This window comes from Colletotrichum gloeosporioides, assembly GCF_011800055.1.
Source record: "Colletotrichum gloeosporioides strain Lc1 chromosome Unknown consensus_17, whole genome shotgun sequence".
In the NCBI taxonomy this organism is placed as follows: Eukaryota; Fungi; Ascomycota; class Sordariomycetes; order Glomerellales; family Glomerellaceae; genus Colletotrichum; species Colletotrichum gloeosporioides.
This window is the reverse complement of record NW_025544662.1, coordinates 2,204,975-2,226,746: the sequence shown is the minus strand read 5'-3', so window position 1 is coordinate 2,226,746 and position 21,772 is coordinate 2,204,975. Positions and strand designations below refer to the sequence as shown.

Sequence of the window (21,772 nt, the reverse complement as noted above, 5' to 3'; positions counted from 1 at the left end):
TCATCTGTCTCGTTGGTTACCTTCTCCTATTGTTAGAAGTCGTCGGTTGGCCGGCGCTTACACGCGACCTCCAACAGAGGCCGGCCCATGGACCGACCAACATCGTCGGCTAATCAACCTGCCTCATTGGCTCAAGCCTCAAACACTTCCCCTTGAACTGTTGCACTTCTTTTTGCGGTCAAGGCGGTGCCAATCTACACGAAAACGTAGCGCACCCATAACCACCACGAGACTTGTCTACCCAATACTACCGGAACTATTTCTGTTATTGGCCTACAAAGAACACAACCCGAATTTGCTGAGACAAGACATTACGACAGAAATCAGAAGCAACCCATGCAACTTTTTCTGCACCGCAAGGTACCTCAGGGGAAGGCCATATGCAATGATCAGCAAGTCTGCCTTGCCAAGCATGTTGTTCGTCCATGAGATAATAGTCGGGATGCATTGCAGCGCTAAGCATAACGGCCCGATGCGCCTCGAAAGACCAAGATCGGGTGGCTCGGATGTCTTGGCATCTTGTCGACTGCACATGACGTGATGCATGCCATCGGACCTGCATCTGACCGGCGTCACAATGCTTTGATGGAAGGCGCGTGAAGTCACGCAATATTGATTTTTCCGAATGACATAACATGACCAAATCGGCGAGACACGCACCACGTAGATAGAGCGAAACCGAGTAAACGTAAGCTCAGAGTTGCGAGCAATACGAGTGTCAACCCAGAGGGCTGGGTCCTGGCCACGGCGATCAACAGTTCACAAGAAACATTAGCGCCACCATTTAAAGTCCATAATTTCTGTGCAAATCGGCTCGGAAGATAGCGTCCGTAACTTAAGTATGCAGGGTCGGGACATGACGTCCACAGGCAGAATACACAGAGAAGCTATGGCGATAAGGATCCTTGACGTAGCTTTAACCACACAGCTTGCTGACGTTCAGAAAGCATATCGCATAGCTTCGCAGGTAGAGACTAGAGTAAAGGCATGTAGAGAGTTCATGGGGGTGGGGGGCAACGTGTCCCGCGCGGCGCGCGGGCAGACAGGCCGTCAAGCCAAGGAAGCATCATTGCCCTCTCTTGCCACCCGTTTGTTATACTGGAATCTGCTGGGTCAAACGTTAAGCAGGGAGGGAACGGCCGCAGCCCCAGCCGCGATGAGGCTCTGGCACACGCGGCCCAGAAAGTTTATGTGTTGGTCCCTTTGGTCGCGTTCGTGCGCTGGTCCTCAGTCAGGCCTCACAGCCCGCTGGTGCACCTTTGATGTCTTCATCTCACTGGCACATTGCAGAAGCAACCGTGTGAGCCAGTAGCTGAAAGCGCTTACTGTGATCCAACTTGACGTGGCGCGTTTCCCGCCGGCGCGTCCGAGTCTCCTGAACAAGGCTCGCGTTGCCGTCTGCAACCTCAGCTAATGGCATTGGAACACGATGAAGAAAGTTTCCGCTGCCCGCAACTCTACCCATGGGCCCTGTCTATCAACCACCGATAAGCGGGCATCTCGGTGCCGTCGTGGTTTCCGACGACTCGAACCCATTGGGCCACACGTCGCAAGCTCAAAGCTCGGCATCAACAATAGACAAACAAAATGGTGCCCGTCAGCCAGTCGGCGAAGTCACCTTTGCTTCCCTCAACTGTCAGGAGAAATTCTTTCAAGCTTATCGGAATAAGGCAGGTTAAGACAAGCAACCTGGTTCATTGTAGGGAGGCCATTCCTGCCGGGGAATTTATGATCTCCGAAGAGTGCTTGTTTTGGTGGATCAGATCGGCCAGGTTTGAAACGCCAGGAACGGGCTTGCCACGTGGGGGTTGGTCGGTCTTTTTTTTTCCTCTCTCTTTTCTTCGTACTCCTGGCGGCTTTGGTAGGTATTGAACTCGTCATGTTTGTGATACAGCGCCGTGCGCGAAACGGGGCGCTTCATACAAAACGTGACGTTCTCAGGATTCGATACTACCACACATCGTCAGAACAACTGGATACCGCCCGCGCCTCACTCTTGAGTCGCCCCCTGTCTATCCCTCCGACGTTCTCTCCTGATGTCCGTCAGGGTACGGCCTGTTGGTTGACATGCCCGCCCCCGGCCTACCTCAAAAGCAAATAAGAAGAGAGGGATGCGGGGGATTCTCCCGTTGGCCGCTGGACACATCGCCCCAACGGCTGACGGTTTTCTGTTCCAGGGAGCAACCCCGGAACGATTTTGGTTTTGTCGCTGCCCAGTGCCTACGACGTCTGCGAATAATATGCACTGACTATTGCCTCTTTTGGCCGATCTCTTGGTGGCTGTGCGTTCCGCTTTCCGGTTTCGCATTGATTTCAGATCCCGCCGTCTCCCTACCATTCCATATGCGCCCGTGGGCATCCTTGTCCCTCATTTGTATGAATATGCATGTTGGTCCGTCGCACCTCTTTGGCCTTTTGCATGTCCAGCGAGTTCGTACATGTTGCGTCAAACAAAGAGAGTGCGTTCAGATCACCGCCTCTCCCCCCATTCATCAACACACAACAAGTCGGCTTGAGATCGTATCATGCCCGACGTCGAGATGGCTAGAAGAAACGGCGAGAGGAAAGATGAGGTCCCGGAGTTCACTGAATACCGACCGTTGAACTGGAAAAAGATCTTTCTGACACCGAAATACATCCGTATGTGAGATCTTGATCGTGGGGGTTTTTATTTGGGTGACGTTGTCGCTGATGGATTGAATGCAGCATTTCATCTTCTCGGTATCGGCATTCTCGTCGCCACGATTTTCATCAGTCTGCACCATGACGAGGTCGTCGAGGTACGTGGCGCAGTCGAGAAAAAGTGAACATGGGATTTCTTTGCTAATAAGTCAACCGCAGAAACTGAGACCGTTTTCCGAGAAGGTTCGAGAGATTCCCGGTGGATTCCTCATCCCGATTGCGATTTTGATTCTCATCTCGTTCCCCCCGCTGTTCGGACACGAGATCGTCGCTCTTTTGTGCGGTGTCGTCTATGGATTATGGGTTGGTTTTGCGATTGTGGCTGCGGGAACCTTCATTGGTGAAAGTGAGTTGGCCCCCCCTTGGTTGGGCATCTGGCGGTGACGAAGCGTGCTAATAAATGTAACAGTCGGAACCTGGTTCGCATTCAAGTACACACTGCGACGCAAGGCTCAGAAGCTGGAGAGGACGAATTTGAACTATGGCGCCCTCGCGCGGTTGACCCGAGATGGTGGTTTCTGGGTACGTCTCCCCCCTTTTCGGGAGTACCACACGCTCAAGTCTAACAAAAACCCTCAGATCGTCTTCATCATCCGATTCTCCGTGATCCCGTCCCACTTCTCGACGGCAGTTTTCTCGACCTGCGACGTCAAGTTCTGGCACTTCGCCGTCTCGACCTTCCTGACGCTCCCGAAGCAGATCATCCTCGTCTACCTCGGCGTCCTCCTCGTCGAGAAGAAGCAAAACGGCAACAACACCATCAAGAACATCGTCTTCGGCGCGACATTCGTCCTGACTATCGCCCTCGCCGTCTACATCTGGGTCAAGATGCGCCGGGTTAAGAAGATGCTCTTGGCGGAGCAGGAGCAGAGGAAGATGCAGCAGCAGGTCGAGATGCTGCCGCAAAAGGCTGAGGTCGACGCTGTTGAGACGGAGGTGATTCCGCTGCAGCCTGGCATGCCAGGGATGGCTGCGACGAGGAGCGACAGGCCAGGCTACCCACAATGGATATGAGAGGGCCAGAGATATTGGGTCACGGATGAGCGGAGTTGGTTGGATGAAAAGCCCATGGCTGGCATGACGGATTTGGAACATACGACTCTTTTGGGATTCTTGTAAGGCGTTGGCGCGGGCATGCGCATTCTGGTTATCACGATAAACATGCGCTTCATGGGATCGGGTGTTCCCCGAATATGAATTTCTTTTCCCCGAGCAAGGTTTGCCTCCTGACTATTGATCATCGCGACAACCGATGAACCGTTCAACTATCTTTTTGAACAATAGCGCTTTCGGACCGGATATGAGGCTCTTACGGTTTCGCCAAAGGTGGGTAGAGCGGTGCCAAGTGACAAATGACCTGTTGCGACAGAGGGGTGGCTGAGTCTGGAGTATCAGAGCGGTTTCCAACCGCCTGACTAGCAGAGTCCTCGCTACAAAACCAAATTCGGCGTGTTTCTTCACAACACACGTACAGATCGGGCATCGCGAAGGTAACGGAGATTTTTCATTATTTAATCGTAAAGGCTATCATATTGTCCAAAGTGTCGAGAGTCCACTTCGCAAATTGCCATCTCGGCGTTTCCGATGGGGCGGACCACTGCAGAAGCTCAGTCCGGTGAGCCCGCACACACCCCATCTTTCCCCACGTCCAACTCGCCGATGTTAAAACCAAAATAAACGTTGATCACCGATCAGGGCGGGAGACCCTTGCCAAGGTCTTCTGCGAGGTGAATGCCGGAAGAGATTTCTGCCAGCGAGGCGGGGGACTTGATAACCTAAGGCGTACGGGTGAGGGGTAGGTTGTTGAGTGTTCCGACCAGCAGGGTGTCCTTGCGTCACCCTTGTGTGCTGATACTTTTGTCGCTGGAAACCTTGGAGGGTTGCGAAGTCACCAAGCCGTTTTGCTGAAGGGTGTTTAATGTTTGACAGGTCGTTGTAACCTGTCTGGAGTTGTGCCGGGCGGGACAAGTCTTGACAACTTCCTAACAATTAGTGTGCAAGTCTCTTTCCTCTGCAAAACGACGAGGTCTTCCTCATCTTTCTGACCCTCAAGGATGTATTCATCTAGGCGGCTTTCGTGGTTCATAATTCGTAATTCGTGATTCATAGTTCGTAATTCGTACTTCGTAATTCGCTAAACTTTTCTTCCGTTGCTCCGTCGGTGTAGTAGTTGACGACGAAAAGTTCAACCAGGAGCGGTAATGATGCTCACTGGAATGTGTCAGAGCCTTGTTGTTTGTTGAGATCTCATAGCTCTAGGGGGCAGCTCCATCATGGATACGTAATGTAATGCGATGCGCGCTCTTTGCTGGTAGATGCTTGCTGAAGCTTTTGGTCGTTCTTGAAGCTATAGTTGGAGTTCAAGCTATGTTGTAGTTGTATTTGAGTCGTAGTTGTAATTGAAGCCATAGTTATAGCTGTAGACTTGTAGTTGTAGACTTGTAGTTGTCGTTGTAATTGAAGCCTCGATGATTATTAAAGCCGTGTTGTTATCGATGCATTTGGCAAACATGTCGAGCAAGTCATGGAGAGAAGCCCTGTCTCCGTGGAACATTGTACATCGTGAGTTCGACTTGCTCCGCTTTTAGTGCCTACTTTTAAAGTCGGTACAACCATGACTGAGCAAGATTGGAGAGTGTCTCCTCCTGTGCTAAGCGCTTCATTTGGATCTTGTACCGGTGCTTCTGGAGTGCCCGTTCTCGAGCTTGCTCAATCTTTTCCAGCTTGGAAGTGAGGTTGCGTGTGAGAATGCAGATGTCAAAAACACCCGGATTTTTGTATTTTGACTCTGCACGGGCTCTCTTGGCGTCGTACCGCTTGTTAATCTTCGACTCCTGGCTGATGGCTTGGCGGTCGATCTTTTTCATATTAGAGTCGAATGCATTGTAGATGGACTCTTGCACTGGTTGGCCGGCGGACGCGCCATGCTGTGGAGTTTGGATGTGCATCTTGGAAAACGAAAGCATGTTGCAAGAGCGAGTGGTTGAGATTTGTTGTTGAGCGAGTGAGGAAGGCAATTGTCAAGATGGCTTTGAGGATGAAGATGAGGATGAAGAAATTGACTGGGGTGCCACGACTGATTGCCTACAAGCGATATATTTATTACTATGACTCTGAATTCGGAGAAATATGATGTTGGTGAACCATACATGTCTATGGATTTGAGTTGAGAAACTTGAGGTCGGGCTATCTATGATTCTACTAAGAAACTAACCTGGTTCTCTACAACACAGTCAGAGTGGGCCTTCATCAACCAATGTGCAGAATCAATACCTTTATGATAAGATCAAATTCTACGAAAATTTTGATTGTTACTCAGACAAGACCACCACGGTTCTCAGAATCTCTGAATCAGCAATATCAGCAGCGACATATATGAGTTGGAATAATGTCTGTGAGCTCTTCGCGACGACAAGGTGTGGTTTGTGCACCATTGCAGGAAACAACCAAACGCAGAAGAAGCTTGGCCAGCAAAGCAGCCAATCCAGAACATTGCAGATTCAAGCTTACAAGTTACAGCGCATTCGTGGCCCACTTTCAGGCTCTCAAGCCCGCCGGCCCCGTTCACAATCTGTCCGCAGCTCCAGAGAGGGGCGCTCATCGGAGGTTCCAGAGCCCCGGACCCAGGCTGGGTGAACAGTGCCCGTTGTGGTTTGGGGGCTGGCGGTGGTAAAAATAGTGACAACGCACCCGCGGTGAGTCGTGGGACTCCGCAGTACGTATTCGTACCTTACCTGACCAGGGGGGACGTCAGTGGCTTTGCCCGAGACAATTTCAACGCTGGTCGTAGTGCGAGACACGAACGGGCCCGACGTTCGATGGCTTACGGATAGAACGGGGGACAGATTGTATTCTCTGGATGCACGTTCACTTCTTGGGAGATATCGTGATTTGCATGTCTTCTTCGAATGATGCAGCAAAGTGGTGTGTGTTGCTTGCAATGAGGCTCAATTACAGTTGAAGACTGTACCCTGGCATTGCCTGACAAGGTACGACACAAAATATGCCCGGGCCTCCACCATGACCTCATACGCGAATGAAACAGTGCTGTTCCCTGAGGAGGAGCTAAGGCCCGCGGCCTCCAGCGCCCAATCGCGAAGGAAACACACAAAAAGAAGTCGGAATGCAATTGCCATGCAGGTGTACCTGAAGAGCAAGTGTCCAGGTCTACCGCAGAGGTTCCATTGCGTCTAGGCCACTTGGCAAGACAGAGGAAAGCCCCAATTTCCGGGCCTGACTGATTAACTACCCCCGACGGTGAACCGCCAGTTCATCTCCAAGACTCCAACTCAGCCCATCGAGGGTGGCGTTGGCAAACAACACACATCTTGCCCCCATCCCCTCGCGTCCCCCTTGATCGTCGAGGCACTTACGACACCGATGCCTCGGACTCCTGGCTTGATCTCCCCATCTCCCCATTCCAACCCCTGCACTCACCAACCAACTGCAAGCCGCGCGCGACAGGCGTGTCACTACCGGCTTTGACCTACCACTAATTTATCGCTATCGAGGGGCCTGGCGCAGGGAACTTGTGCAGCACTGCAAGAACCTGGCCATCTTTCTCGGCAGAGGGAGCCCGGCCAGCTGAGAACCTGATTCAACCCGAACCCTTTTTTTTTCTTCCCTTCCAGGCCTTGGATTCTGGCCGCAGCGGCGACCCCTTCCGTTTTTCCCTTCCCATCGTCTTGACAATCCATTACGAAAGCAATCCTGGCAGTGACGGCTGCTGCGCCTCCTTCAGACCACCTTTCGTCTCTTCTCCCGATCAGCTTCCAAACTTTTTTTTCTACCCCCATCGAATCTCTACAGCCGACTGGCCATCATAAATAAAAGTCTACGCTTACCTACTCTTCGCTCTGAGAGACACAGTAATTCGCTACCCCGAAACCACAAAATCCCATCCCGCTTAATCCACCCGACTACGACGTCATGGCTGCTGTGCCGCAAGATCCTCCAACCGCGGCCGCGACCGCCAATCCTGTCCCTACGAGCAGCGACGCCAAGCCTACAACCGAACCTGCGGAGACCACAGCACCCACGACCACGGAATCAGGTCCGGACGCAAAAGCTGAGAACGCGAATGGGGCATCTCCACCAAACGGCCATGCTGCGACGGACGATCAGAAGCCATCGGACGCGCCTGCTCCAGCGCCGACGACCGCTGCCTTCAAGGTGAACAGGAAGCCGGTTGGGCAACAAGCAGACCTGCCGCCTAACACCGCCACGACAACGAGTACCAGATCACCAAGGACGTCGACGAGTGCTTGTGCCTGCGACACCCGCGGCACCTCTATCGAGGTCGACAACTCGAAACCCGTCGACTTTGAGGGCGAGATCCCCACCAACAACCACCTGCCTTCCCCTGAGACCTTGAAGAAGATTGAGAACTATGTAGTCCTGGACAGACATGGCAAAAGCCACCCCTTCAAGAGCCTCTACACCGGACGCAATGTCGCAAGGCGTGTCCTCATCATCTTCGTCCGCCATTTCTTCTGTGGGGTAAGTGAACCGCCGTCCGTCCTTCTGCCTTGATTTCATGCTAATTTCCTGCCTAGAACTGCCAAGAATTTCTGCGCACCCTGTCCGAGTCTATAACCCCCGATGCCCTCCTTGGTCTGCCCATGAGCACCTTTATCGCTGTCGTCGGTTGCGGCAACCCAGGTCTCATAGACATGTACCTCCAAGAGACGGGCTGCCCATTCCCCGTCTACACAGACCCTACGCGGCGCCTGTTCGACAACCTGGGCATGACACGCACTCTCGCCCTAGGGGAGCGACCAGCCTACATGCGCAAGTCAATGTTCAAGTCCGCCGCAGAGAGTGTCTTCCAGGGTCTAAAGCAAGTAAAGGCCGGCCTGGCCACCAAATCAGGCGACCACAGGCAGGTCGGCGGAGAGTTCCTCTTCGAGCCCGTGGAGCTAATGAGCCCCGTCGGAACGCCATTCGTCGAACGACAACTTGAAAAAGCAATGCAAAACTCGCAAAAAGAGGACATCAGCCAAGAGGGCATCGACGGAGAGGGAGGCGACGACGGCGTTTACGTTGAGGAAGAGAAGAAGGTTACCTGGTGCCACCGCATGCGGTCCACCCGAGACCACGCAGAAATACCCGAGTTGATGGAAGTCCTGGGCCTGACGGGGTCAGGGAAGCCCATCCAGGATAATAAGAGGTGGTCGAAGGCGCTCGAGACACGGAAAGGCACCGGCCTGAGCATGGCAAGTCAGATGAGCAAGCTGAGCGGCGAGCAACAACGAGCATAGGAGCGGCGAGGCTTTTTCCTCGTTATCAATGGGTCGGTGCGGCCTATTGTTCGGGTCGGCTCAGACACCTAGGAGTGAGACATTGGCGGATCCTCGTCAGCACGACGCCATCCTCGGCTCGTCCAGCGAGTGGCTACCCACAGCTGCCTTTTCTGTGTTTATTTTTCAACTGCTAAGTTTAGCATAGCCATCTGTTCAAAATGATACCTGGAGCATTCAGTAATGTTCTGCGCTCGAGGCTACTCGCAATCTGTCGACATGAGCAATCGGTCTGGTGAGGCAGTATTACGACGAGGCTCCAAGATCTACACCCTTTGTGTGACGACCTTTCCCCGCGACGGATCCCTAAGGGCAGAAATATTCGCGGCATGTCTCGCTGCCGGAAACCCGGAACCATTTCGTTGGAGGCTGAACAAGCCCATCGCCCGATTTGGGCAACGAAGGACGACGACAAACCTTGTGTCCAAGTTCATCTCATCCATGAGACGACCCTTTCGCCTAACTTCCAGCCGTTCGAGAGCCGTGTCAGCAGCGAAGGATACGACATACCGTCCTATGATAGAGATGCCAAGCGGCGTAGGAAGGCATCGTCTGTTTTGCCTCTGCGCAAGTGCCCTCCAAGACCACATATGGATCCGCACTTTGAAAGCACCGGGCTGCAAGCGACATCACTTGGCAAAAGTTGCCAAAAACCAAGAGCCTGGTATCTATTCGACAATGAAGCCTCGGCTGGCGCATTTTGCTTAGCTACACTCAGCCCAACATGATTTCCAGCTCTGAAATCCTTTCTTGCAAGCATCATGAGCAAGGATATCTCGCGAGCCAACGGAGCGAAGCCTTCCAAAAACCAGGTTTCCCGGCCCGATGACCATATCCAGCCCGGATACTCCGCCAATAGGCGATCGCTCTCTTCGTTCCCAGATTGGAGAAAACAGAGAAGGCAGGGAAAACTTGCTGGCACTCCTGCTAGTGCTGCGCCCCGCACGTGTTGTGTGTGCGCCCTCGTTCGTCCAATCCGGGGGGCCGTGGCCTCTTTCTTCATCGAGGTTGCTCTGATCTTGGGTTAGGCTTGGCGCAGATGGGGGAACATCCAAATTTGACACACCCTTTCCAACCTTGTTATGTCTCCGACAGAGGGACGAAAAGGGTTGTCACATTCCATTCCTGAGGGATTTTCGAGTAAGGTCGCCAATCATCAGCCATGCTTAATTTAGAAAAGTCTGGGGAAGGAAGGAAGGCAGCGAAGCTGCGGGATAACGCCTTTCGTCTTGTGTACCGCACCGCGCTAGCGTCTGGCAAGCGCGTCAGCGCGGCAATTGAGATACCCGGGTTCGCGGTGCTTCCGACTGCGGTAATATTTTGGACGACGGAGAGCTTTCTAGCTGGTCTGTAGGAACGCAGCTAGCTAGCTGGCATACCCAGAGGCGGAGCAGCTCTTGGCAAGCTGGGACGAGGCGTTGGCTTTCCCGCCTCAGCTCGGAGCCGGAGGGATCAACGGCAGCTAGCTGCGGATTATCTAAGCACAACTCTTCTTCCCTCCGTCGACAACGAAGCGTCAGATCTCAGTAAGGCTGGGAGGTGGGGACCAAACTTTCTTAGCCTACCTACCTCCCGAACCCATCGGGGTGGCGCTGGCCGTGCTACGGACATGCATGCTAACGTCGAGTGACTGCCGTGTGCTGAGCTACTTTTCCTTTGAAGACGGGAGAGGCTTGGGTCGGTGGGATTGTCACGTTGCCCGTGTCTCCGGGCCTTCTTGAGAGGTCGGGAGTGGGAACTCTGCCACGATGGTCTCCCGGGATGCCAACTGTGCGCGCGGTGGTGTTGATGGGTGAGGAGGAGGGGGACACAGCCCGAACGCCCAGCTGGACGTCATCCTTCCGGCTAGCTGTCTAGCTACATGGTGATGGAAGCAGAAGAAGGCTGTCATGGAATATGAGGGCTGGGAATCTATAAAGGAGAAAGACGTCCGCGTTGACAGTCTATCTGCTTCTCTCGTCATCAGCAACAACAACTTCCACAACACTTCAATCCAATATTCAACACTTTCAAGTTCCTCTACCCACACTCTCCAACAACACTTCAACCCCACAAACCACCCAACCACCAAAATGCAGATCACCAACATCCTCATCGCCGCCCTGGTCGCTGGCTCTGCCACTGCCGCCTCCGTCTCCTCCCGCGCCGCCCGCCTCGCCGCCCGCCAAACCGGCGCCCCCTGCGAGCGCATCGGCGCCAACGACGCCAACTTCGGCGTCGCCGACCTCTCCTCGGGCGTCGTCGTCAAGAAGGTGCTCTCCTTCGCCGTCGGGCCCTCCGCCTCGGGCCCCTGCTCCCTAATCGGCCAGTTCAACGCCGGCTTCCCCATCGACCTCGGCGGCGCCGAGTTCTCGCGCCTCGACGTCCGCAACGTCGCCACCGGCGCGCTCGTCGGCTCGTTCCCCCCGCTCAAGGTCGAGAACAACGTCGTCGTCGAGGACACGTTCGTCACGATCAACAGCTTCACCTGCGCGGACAACGTGGCGTTTGAGTTTGCGATTGCGAACGACGGGGAGGCGGACGTTGATATCAATGTTACTTTCACCGCGTCTGAGCAGGGCGGCTTCTTCATCAAGAAGGGCGACCAGTGCCCCATCTAAGCCTTCGGGTACGTGGCTTTTTGGAAGTGGTAGAAAGGTGTGATAGGTTCGGCTTGGGATATTGCATATAACGGCGTTTGATTTCGGGTTGCATAGTTGGCGGGACGGGTATCTGGGACTCTTAACATAGTTGCATTATCTTTCTTACTGGTACTTCTACTAATTGACATATTTCATTCCTTGCTCATACTCTCGTTTCCAACTTTATTAGTGACAAATGTTCGCGCGTCATATTCTCAACATTATTGGAGAAGCACTCCGCATCAAGATATAGTGGCCGAATTATCAGCGCAGTCAAACACCTTCGTGATCAAACCTGATGCATAGGCGTCTTTAATGGACACGGCCACGCTATAACTACAGTCATGTCAGTCTCTTGCCCTCTCCAAAGGTAAACGGACAAACTTACGTTCCGGCGATGACCATGAATAATCCGACTAGGACAATGAGGATGTGGAAACCATAAGCACCCTTCTGCTTGATGCTGCCGCTCTTGTAGCTCGAGAAGTCCTGCATCCACAGCAGGGCGGGGAAGACGAGACTGAACGGCGCAAAGCAGATAGCGCCCGCCAGACCCAGGAGGTAGTTGAGAATCGGCACTGCCTCGGCAACGATGAAAGCAAGAATTCCAAGCACCAGGTTGCTCCCGATCCACGTCGACCAGTGGACGACAGTGTTCTCCTGCAGGTGGTGCGAGTCTCTAAGCACTCGCACGAAGATGTACTTGGCCGCGACGTGCTGGTAGATACCGACGCCAATGATGAGCCCCGGCAGCGCGATGCCGTACGAGATCTTCTTGAACAGCGGGCCTGCGCTGCCGAAGGCCGGCGTGGCCAGCCACACGCCGCACCAGCGGTAGATCACAAGCGAGAAAGACAAATACATGGCCAGCACCAACCCACCGGTCACGAGCGCCGCGCGGCGGTAGTCCTGCGGCCGGCGCATCTCGGAGATGACAGGCAGGTACATGGACGAGCCGCTGTTGCTGATGAAGATGTTCGCGCTGGCGGTGATGCCCGCGACGAAGGTGGGGTGCGCGACGGCGGTCCAGCCCAGCTCGAAGGGGCCGGTTTGCGGGGCGACGGCGGGGCGGTCCTGCTTCGTGACGGCGACGACGAAGACGAAGACCGCCACAAAAAAGGTGGTGAAGCCGAGCCAGGTCAGCCAGCCGAGCTTGCTGAAGGTGCGGACGGAGGAGAAGGCGGTGATGAGGATGGCGCCGAGGAGGGTGAAGACGACGGTGCAGGTGCCGTGGAACGAGACGGCGTTGAAGGCGGTGGAGATGGAGACGATGCCCGCGGCGGAGATGAGGACCTGCGCGATGAGGATCTGGAGGCCGACGAGCTCGCGGCCGGGGCGGGACCAGAGGCGGCCGCACATGTCGGCGAGGGCTGGAATGAAAGATGTTAGCGAGGAAGAGGGGATGGTCGGATAGGGGGGTTACTGTGGCATTCGGGATGGCGATTGCGGAATTCTCCCAAGATGACGGCCGTGTCTGGATTATTCGTGTTAGTCTGATTCCCGAAAGATGGTCATCTCGCAGCAGGACAATCATACATGTGTTGAGAGCGTGCCATCCCACGAGGGACACAGCACCTGGAACAGCTCCCAGCGTCGCAAAAGCTCCAGGAACACTCAGAATGCTCATCGCGAATTGGATCTTGCAGAAGATGATGGTGGCCCTCTGCCAGCTGACCGTCCGGAACTGAACGCCATCCTCGGTCTGTCTGAAGACATCGTGAGTCTCCTCAATCTCGCCCTTAGTCGAAGCGATGTCGGCCTGGCCGTCAGATACGTGAGGGCTGACTTTGTCGTCGGTTACGGGAGAAGCCATGGTGTTCTGCTTTCGAGGGCAAGACACGCGGAAAAGGGGGGCTGGTCTTCACCGCAGTGTGTCGCAATAAGCTTTCTCTGGGGAAGTCCCCCCCAAAAAGGGCAGTGGGTCGGGGGTTTGTTTTTATATACAAAAGAATGCCGGCCAATATGTCGAGAGTTGCATTCTGGTCAAGACTTTTGTTGTCCCGGGGTCGGAGATAAGCTTCCAGTTCAAGGGTCCAAAACTTGCCTCTGACCAAAGGCTAAGAGCCGAATGTAACGATAGGGGATTTCGAAGCTCGGCATGGTAGCTTATCTCTTTTGGAGCTCTAGCTCCCTAGCTTGGCCGATAAGAACTGCCGATTTGGAAGATTGTCGAGTTAGGTGTTTGGATTTGTGAGGAGTCCACGATATGATAAGCTAGATCGATGCCGGGGGGTGTAGCCGCTGATAGCGGGTAATACACTCTTGCTCGGGTAACGGCAACGAAGATGCTTGTCTTGATTCTTGAGCCAAGTAGTGAATCACACTGCAGACGCGACAGTTGAAGGTCCGAATCGCGACTTGAACGCTCTATCACGCAAACAATTCATAATAATAAGGATTTTTACACAGCGTAGTCGGAACATTCCATTGTCGCCCAACTCCAATTCTGCACATGTCATGAGCGATTACGTCAAATATCTCACTATACCTTAGGATGATTAGACGAAGAAACGAGAGACGAAACTGATCTTGCTGGATTATGTTACTTTTGTACTTCACCGGTACTCCAACTATATGCTGGTCACATTTCCTCACCAACAGCCCCAAAAACCCGAAGAAGTTCTATTGATTCTATGCCTAAACGTTGATCTTGGTCGTATCTGTTGAATGTCTCCTCTCCGCTACTACCCATGCAGTTATCCCCTTTGATCTTGTAATGTGCGGGAGCTCTTCCGCTCTGTATTCAGAAAGGAATGCCGACTGGATCGGACTTTGGACGTATGTTCAGTCTACCAATTTTTCAAAACGCTCCATCAAATTCGCGTCACTTGCTAGGTAGTTTCAGGCAGAGCGAGTGTGTGTGAACTATGTCTTGCATAAGGTACCATAGTAAAAGTGAACGATGTAAGTTCGTGTTTGTACCACAATCATGATTGATGTGCTCAGTCTAATTAGGATGCCAAGCCGTAATGATGTTGACCTCAACACCGCTGTGTGGGTCCATTCCTTCGCAAAGCTAGCAGCAGAGGGTCCCTTACATAATCTTCCCGACATCGTGTACTTTCCGCCAATCCTGTATCCAGAACATGAGACACAAACATCTCCAATAGGGTATTAAAGACATGTGTTTCTGCGGCTGAATCCAAGTCTAAAGCGAATAAGGCCAATCTCTTCTGTGGAAGACAGGAGAGAGTACACAATTACGAAGACAACAAAAAGGGGGGTGGTCCCATTCCTTTACCTCCAGTTTCATCTCACTGCATCGCATCGAGTACAAACACAGCCTTCACAAGCAGCGATCGCAACATCCGATCCCATCCAGAGTGACCCAGCCTTCTAAATCACGATTCCCAGCTGCATAGGTGTACAGCGTCAAAATGGCAAGTCCACGTGAGCCATAATTTATCTACAGCCGGGGTTCAAAAACTGATAGGATCAACTAGCTTGCCAGAACGAACCTCGCCAAGCTTTTCGTTGCTCTGTTCACTTCCACTTCCGCTCTCCCCGGCCTTTCCGGGATGCAAATCGAGCCCGGCAAGATCTCGAAGCGCACCAATGTGGAATTCGTCATGTCTAACTTCCGTGAGTCCAGCTGCCGCAACCGGTCGAGCTCGACACGCTGATGATCACGCCTGATCAGTGCCACAATATACCCACGGCTAGCACCATCACAGCGCAGGTGTATGACCCTAGTGGACAGACTTGTGGGCTCAATTTCTGGAGCGATGCCGATTGCAAGGGAACGGCCGCCACGCGGTGGATGCAGGGAGCATAGAATTATCGTTGCTTCGACAACGCTTCCCAGTGCGGGATTCGGAAGCTGAGCGGAGCCAAGAGTGTTCTCGCCAACTGTGCGGAAGACGCGATTTCGGCATCGTAGATAATATGGAGGCACTTGGCACGATCTGTATGCTGATGCATGGGTTGCAAGGCGATGATTCAGGTTCTTTGCCTTCATTTAAGGGGTTTGAACAGCTCTCTGACACGGATACGATACCCTTGAGGGTTCCGGCGTCCGCTCGTTGTGGAATTCTGAAAGTCCAATAGTCGGAGTTCTAGTTCGGCTAGGTTTATTCATACCTTGTTCTCTTGTGAACACGCATTCTGTGCTCCTTTAGTGAATCAAATGAAGGAAATGATATCCTTCGTCAATGTGAACATAGCTAATTGGTCAGTCCACATCTGCGTACGACACGGGTACCATTCGAAACACATCATTACAAGATCTACGGAAACCTGATTGTAACTACATGGCCTGACTCACATCCGATTGCCACCGTTGAGCCCTTCACGGCATAGTTGTGTTTCCATGGTCGGCATTCTTCAGGCAGCCATACCAATCTAGTCAAGTCCTTCATTAACCAATTTCCCTCCACGTGGTAACCTTCAGGCTTCGATCGAAAAGAGATGTGACTTAACTCAACCAATGAAGTTGTTGTTTCAGATGTCAAGAAGCTCAAGTCGATGATTCCGTTACAAGTGCGAAGTTCTGGTTCGGTCTTTGAAAAGCTTTGTAAGAAGTCCTGGGAAGTGCTTTCTTGTTGAGGAAGTTTTAACTCCCACATGCGTCGCCCTGTGTTAGGGTCCCAGATTTGAATCATACTTATCATGCCCCGATCATGTAGTGCGATTGCGATCTTTGTTGCATCATCTGAGAAGACCATCGAGCCAACACGTTGACCAACTGGCAGGCTTCTAAGATGGGAGCTCGTAGTCGCATCCCATATCTTTACATTTTCACAATCTTCTGTTGCAAGAAGGATTGTATCTTCTCTTCCGAAGGCTGCTGTCGCCTTGTCACAACAGCGAGTCTGTTTCTTTGCTGTGTCGCGAACATGAAGCGTTTGCAAATTTCGACCGCTTTGCGCATCCCAAACATCGATCGAATGGCGGTAGCCTTGGCGAACTGAAACAACCTTCGTGCCATCGATGGAAAATTTCACCGATTGAATGTTATGACACATACTGTGTGAATTAGCCCACAAATCCTGACGATACCGTCGAGGATGAGGCTCGGCGGACCTCATGTCTGCAGTACACGACTAAGTTAGCGGCGACGTGTTCAAGGTTTGGCGTGCAAGATCTCACCTCTTGTTGTGTATGCATTCACAGATCTCCAAGCCTTTTGTGGCAGACTGGGACGCAACTGCGTAGAATCCGGTGCGGCCGTACGCTCATGTCGTTGATGGTGACGTGCTGTTAGATCCCAAAGGCTGATAGTCCCTCCAAATGAAACTGTTGCAAAGTAATGACCATCGCTTGAGACGGTGTTTTGGAAGATTTGGTCGTATTTGACCAACGTATCGAGCCGTTCACCTGTTTCAAGGTTAACCGATTCAAAGGTATGCCCCTTTCGTCGATGACACACAACTATTCCGCCGGGAGATAGAGGAGTGAAGTTGCAGGCATTGAAGACGTCTGCCACCGATTGGAGAAGTTGCCCCGTAGATGTTTCCCAAATATAAACTTTACGTATCGGATGACAACCTGGGATTGGGGAAGGCAATTCTTTCGAGACCGAGACAATCCGATGCCCTGTGGATGTGTAGCATAATGCATTCGGTTGATATTCAACATGATTTCGCAGGTCTCGAAGGCGTTCACCTGCTTCCACTTCCCATATTGTGATGCAGCCACTTGCAGAAGCAAGTGTGAGGCCATCTGGTGAAAACACTACTGCGACCACCTCCTCAAGGTTCCTATCGAGTCTCTGCAAACATAGGCCATTTTGTGCGTTCCAAATATCAACAGTGGTACTATTGTCTTTCGTGACTGTTGCCAGATAACGGCCATCTTGTGAAAGAGCGAGGCATTCAACGCTCACGGATGGTGAGAAATATCGCAATGTTTGCAAGCAGTCGCCCGTTTTCGTGTCCCATGTTCCACATTGGAATCTTCCACAGGCTGCTATTGACCCATCGTAGGATAATGCGAGAGGTGCAAGATAATTTGATACATGAGAGGTAGGCCTGATAGTTCTTAGGCATCGACCTGTCTGTCTATCCCATATTTTGATTTCACGATTTGATTCTGAAACCAAGATAGATCCATCCGGTGAAAATCTTAGTTTGTCGCAATGTTCGTGATATACTGTTGCTTTGAGGCGTGTGTTCCACTCTTTTTCTTTCACAAGCGGTTTGTTAAGAACGAAATTGTGCCCTTCGTGAAGGTGTAGTTTTCTGATGATGCTTTGCCTTGGACTGAATAAGAGTAGCGACCAGTAAATTTGAAGTGGGGTGTCCTCAATCACTTGCTGGCCTTGTTGCAGGAAGTATGAGGCATCCTGGACCAAGTCTGTCAATCTTGAGAACCCTGCGGTGTCATGGCGATTTATGCGCGTGAGTTTTGGCGTAAGATTTACAAGGGAATTTTCTTGTAAGAAACGATATAATCTTTGCAAACTCCCGACACTCTCATAGACACTGCGCAAAAGACACGATGCCTCAGCCCAGTGGAGAAAAGAACGCGTGAAAAACTTCTCCGCCAGGGCAGCTTGGGAGTGTTTGATTCCTCCCATCATGCAAAAGTGGTCAATCCAATGTATGCAAGAATAGCGCATAGGCTCCAGAGAGTCAGAGATGTGAGTTTGCGGATCATCGACAGAGGTGCCGGGCGTTTTGAGGCCGCATATGTTGTATCGAAGTGTACTCAACATGACCTCCATGGAGTTCCTCCAAAGAAGACCGTGCTCGTGACCAATTCCATGAGGCATAATCATTTCGAGATTTTCATTCTCGAGAAGAAAGTCTTTTGCGGACTGGTGTAAAAAATACATAACACCGTCTCGGACTGTCAAAAAAGAGCCACATTGTTGAACGCCTTTTTCCAGCGGTTGCGTGTCATTGACGAGACCAGCATCCCGCAGCCCAAGAAGAGACTTCAACTCTGCCACAGTCACTGGACGATACACCAATGATGCTACGGCCAGGATCCTTTGAGATAGATCGCGGTTGGTTGATCTAAGGGCCTGATCCAGCATTCGATCGTACAGTTCATGCAAGCCTGCCGGAGTATCATTCAACTTCGACTCTACTTCCCAAGAATTGGTGCTGTTATCCGCAAGCTGTTGACACACTAAGGCCGCCCAAAGAAACGTGCTGTTCGACTTCTGCAACAGGGTATTGTAGACCAGGCTTTGTGTTATGGTGGAGTAGTCGTGTTTCCGCGCTAACTGGCTGACTTTGTGTTCGATAAAAGCCACCACGGCTGCTGATATTGAGCCTTCATTTAGCTCCAGAGATATGTGAGCAGCCTTATACGTGGCAGCTGCTATTCCATGCTCGATTCTAGGCCAATTGCGGCTTGAGACAATAATCTTGATGGATTTTGAAGACAACTGGGTGACGAATTGGAGAAGTTCATCAACACCTGTGGTGCATTCATCCAGTGCATCTATGATGACGACAACATTCTGGAATATCTCGTTGCATAGCACGCTGGTTGTCATGTTGCATAAGGCCTGCCATCCGTTGCTACCCTCAAATAGTTGTCGATCGCAGGAATCATGCGCCTCGCGCAAGCCTTTGACAAGCTCGGGTGCTTTCTTCAACGCGAGGTACAAGATACCACGTAGAACGGCAGAGGCCGTGTTGAGGTTGGAGTCGGTTGCTTGGCAGAAGAAGTAGATGACTTGGTGGGCCGATTTGTCTCCATGCAACTCGTCTACGATACCGCAGAGGAGCATTGTTTTTCCCTTTCCAGGATCACCTCTTATCCAGAGTAGTCGACTTTGGAAGTCAGTTCGCCAGCGTTGGAAGTCCTCATTATCGAAGATCCAGATATATGAATCTTTCCATAGGCCTCCTTTTGTGCGTTCAATTCGTTCTTTATCTAGACGCGGATCACTGAGTTTTAGATCGATGAGAAATTGTCTGTCTCCTTCAGCGTCGTGTGCTGGATGGTCTTCTCATGTGATCAGCGAAGTGTGTTTCGCAGTAGGATCGGCAGACCTACTTATCGTAATGTTCTCCGCGTTGTACTGACTTCCGCTCCCCACGTTGTTGTATTGCTTGCCCGAGCTGCTGTTATTTATATTCATTCTTGCAGTGTTCCCACGACGTGCATCGTGAGCTGCGTCGTGCTGATAGATTGATAGTCTTGCGTTTCGGCTATGGTGCTCTGGATTCTGCGGGACGAGAAGTTTTGGAGAAGGAAGGTTCATCCACCGGTGAGCATTTTCAGGACCGACTCGCAGCCTGATCGGACGGGGCAGAGAGTGGGAACGAATAAATACCGCGTGTTGTATGTTGTCGGTTGATCAGATTTGATTGGAGCACTGCCTCGAAGCACGCCAATCAAGTCGTTCCAGGTGTGACAGGTGTCAATTGGCTGGTATGCATGCGTCTTGGCTATGCGGGGCTTTTGAAATCCGAAGCCTCATCTCCATCCTCGTCTTGCCGTTGTCTCCGGTTGTTTCCATGATGTGCCCCTATTGCTACATTACCTCAGGTTGCGGTCTCTATCAATACCTCAAACGTTTTCAGCCCACAGACAAATAAACCGGATCACTGAGTCGCAAGTTGAGACAAAGACTCAGCAGCACGAAAACTCAAAAAAAAAGGTCGGCGGCTCAAAAAGTCTGCTACAGTCCTGACGGCACGGCAAGTTTGAGCTGTGAACCACTCAGCCCCCATTAACCTTTGCTGCACGTTAGAAGTGCATCGAAAATTCAACACGATTGCAGTAACAAGGGGGGAAATTTTTTTGGAATTGTGTTCACTGTCATCTGATTGTCACACACTTACTCCCTGTGTCAGTCACCATGCCAACCCATGCTCGTCCTGGACACCGCGATGAATTCGAAATCGCGGTTGTCTGCGCGCTCTCCCTGGAAATTGACGCAGTTTCCCTGATCTTCGACGAATTCTGGGGCGGTGAAGGTGGCCGTGGACTCGGCCGGGCAGCCGGGGATCAGAACAACTACACGAACGGCCGCATAGGCGACCATAACGTTGTTTTGGTACATCTTCCCAACATGGGAAAGGTCTCTACCGCGGCAGCGGCTGCTGGGCTCCGGTCAAGTTACACAAGGCTCAAGCTCGCAGTCTTGGCCGGAATATGCGGTGGAGTTCCTTGTCCTGGAGGAGGTAAAGAGATCTTCCTGGGAGACGTTGTTATCAGCCAGGCTGTGGTTCAGTATGATCTTGGACGACAGTATCCTGATAAGTTCATTCGGAAGGATACGACTAGTGACAATCTGGGCCGGCCTTACCAAGACATCCGATCCCTCCTAGCCAGTATTCAGGGAACTTTCGGTCTCAATCGTCTTCAACAGCAAATGCTTCGGACTTTGGGCCATATCCAGCAGAATGTGACTGGCCATGAGATCAGTTACAATCGTCCACCTCCAGCTGAAGACATTCTCTTCGAGCCTGCCTACCTCCATCGCCACCAAGAACAGTCCAACTGTGGGTGTGACGAGGATATGGCCTGTAACAAGGCCATGAATTCGACTTGCTCGGACCTTCAATGTGCCGAGAACGGCGTCCTGCGAAGGGCACATTCGGGTTCTTCACAATCGCAGGACCCTCGCATCTTCGTTGGACAAGTCGCTTCAGGAGACACGGTCATGAAGTCCGGAGAGCGTCGCGATAGCATCGCACGAGAGCACAACGTGATTGCTTTCGAGATGGAGGGCGCCGGCGTCTGGGACCAAGTTCCATGCCTAGTCGTCAAAGGAGTATGCGACTACGCAGATAGTCACAAGAACAAATTGTGGCAGCCCTACGCGGCAGCCGTGGCCGCGGCTACAACCAAGGCTCTTCTTGGGCTCTACCCTCGAACTGACAATCCGACGCAACGCTCTGACGCCAGAGACGATCGGCCGCCCCCCGTCACAAACAATTTCAACAGTAATGGGACCGGGTCTCAATACAATAACACCGGCAGCGGTCCCCAGTACAACAACACTGGAGGGGGGAACCAATTCAACGGGACCAACATGACATTTGGCAACTTTACCAGGTAGAGTGTTCTAAGATTGAGGCAACGAACCATAGTTCGACGAAGAGACAACTTAGAAGACGATATATGTATGGTGTTGGGAAGGAAAATATCTAGCACTACAACAGGAGAAAAGGCAGACAATAGCACAGCTAGGTATTGGAAGTGGCAAATGTCCACTTTAAAACGCTTTCGCGACCTTTGAGGTGTTTCTTTCGAGATTTTATC

General features: G+C 52.1%; 7 protein-coding genes and 1 pseudogene across 8 annotated transcripts; 5 read left to right on the top strand and 3 right to left on the bottom strand.

Annotated features, from left to right (window-relative positions):
* Positions 1-2,525: 2,525 nt before the first annotated feature.
* On the top strand, positions 2,526-3,696 carry GCG54_00011515 (Golgi apparatus membrane protein TVP38; the record flags this gene model as incomplete). Its single annotated transcript, XM_045411418.1, has 5 exons — positions 2,526-2,640; positions 2,707-2,780; positions 2,842-3,028; positions 3,092-3,204; positions 3,262-3,696. 5 exons carry the CDS (start codon positions 2,526-2,528, stop codon positions 3,694-3,696), a joined length of 924 nt encoding a protein of 307 aa, XP_045268476.1.
* Positions 3,697-5,279: 1,583 nt separating this feature from the next.
* On the bottom strand, positions 5,280-5,630 carry GCG54_00011514 (uncharacterized protein; the record flags this gene model as incomplete). The annotated part of the gene is made up of 1 exon (XM_045411417.1): positions 5,280-5,630. The coding sequence occupies one exon, from the start codon at positions 5,628-5,630 to the stop codon at positions 5,280-5,282; it is 351 nt and encodes a 116-aa protein (XP_045268475.1).
* Positions 5,631-7,611: 1,981 nt separating this feature from the next.
* GCG54_00011513 (Thioredoxin-like protein AAED1) lies at positions 7,612-8,942 on the top strand (the record flags this gene model as incomplete). Its single annotated transcript, XM_045411416.1, has 2 exons — positions 7,612-8,181; positions 8,238-8,942. The coding sequence occupies 2 exons, from the start codon at positions 7,612-7,614 to the stop codon at positions 8,940-8,942; spliced, it is 1,275 nt and encodes a 424-aa protein (XP_045268474.1).
* A 1,928-nt stretch (positions 8,943-10,870) lies between these two features.
* GCG54_00011512 (uncharacterized protein) lies at positions 10,871-11,581 on the top strand (the record flags this gene model as incomplete). Its single annotated transcript, XM_045411415.1, has 1 exon — positions 10,871-11,581. The coding sequence occupies one exon, from the start codon at positions 10,871-10,873 to the stop codon at positions 11,579-11,581; it is 711 nt and encodes a 236-aa protein (XP_045268473.1).
* GCG54_00011511 (N amino acid transport system protein) lies at positions 11,279-13,415 on the bottom strand (the record flags this gene model as incomplete). The annotated part of the gene is made up of 3 exons (XM_045411414.1): positions 11,279-11,597; positions 11,991-12,972; positions 13,139-13,415. The coding sequence occupies 3 exons, from the start codon at positions 13,413-13,415 to the stop codon at positions 11,279-11,281; spliced, it is 1,578 nt and encodes a 525-aa protein (XP_045268472.1).
* A 1,638-nt stretch (positions 13,416-15,053) lies between these two features.
* On the top strand, positions 15,054-15,374 carry GCG54_00011510 (annotated as a pseudogene). The gene has a single exon. A coding segment is annotated over exon 1 (254 nt).
* A 565-nt stretch (positions 15,375-15,939) lies between these two features.
* GCG54_00011509 (Vegetative incompatibility protein HET-E-1) lies at positions 15,940-19,640 on the bottom strand (the record flags this gene model as incomplete). Its single annotated transcript, XM_045411413.1, has 3 exons — positions 15,940-16,508; positions 16,796-19,495; positions 19,556-19,640. Coding segments are annotated over 3 exons (3,354 nt in total), but the record flags the coding sequence as incomplete, so codon positions are not given.
* A 723-nt stretch (positions 19,641-20,363) lies between these two features.
* GCG54_00011508 (uncharacterized protein) lies at positions 20,364-21,569 on the top strand (the record flags this gene model as incomplete). The annotated part of the gene is made up of 1 exon (XM_045411412.1): positions 20,364-21,569. One exon carries the CDS (start codon positions 20,364-20,366, stop codon positions 21,567-21,569), a length of 1,206 nt encoding a protein of 401 aa, XP_045268470.1.
* Between the last annotated feature and the right edge of the window lie 203 nt (positions 21,570-21,772).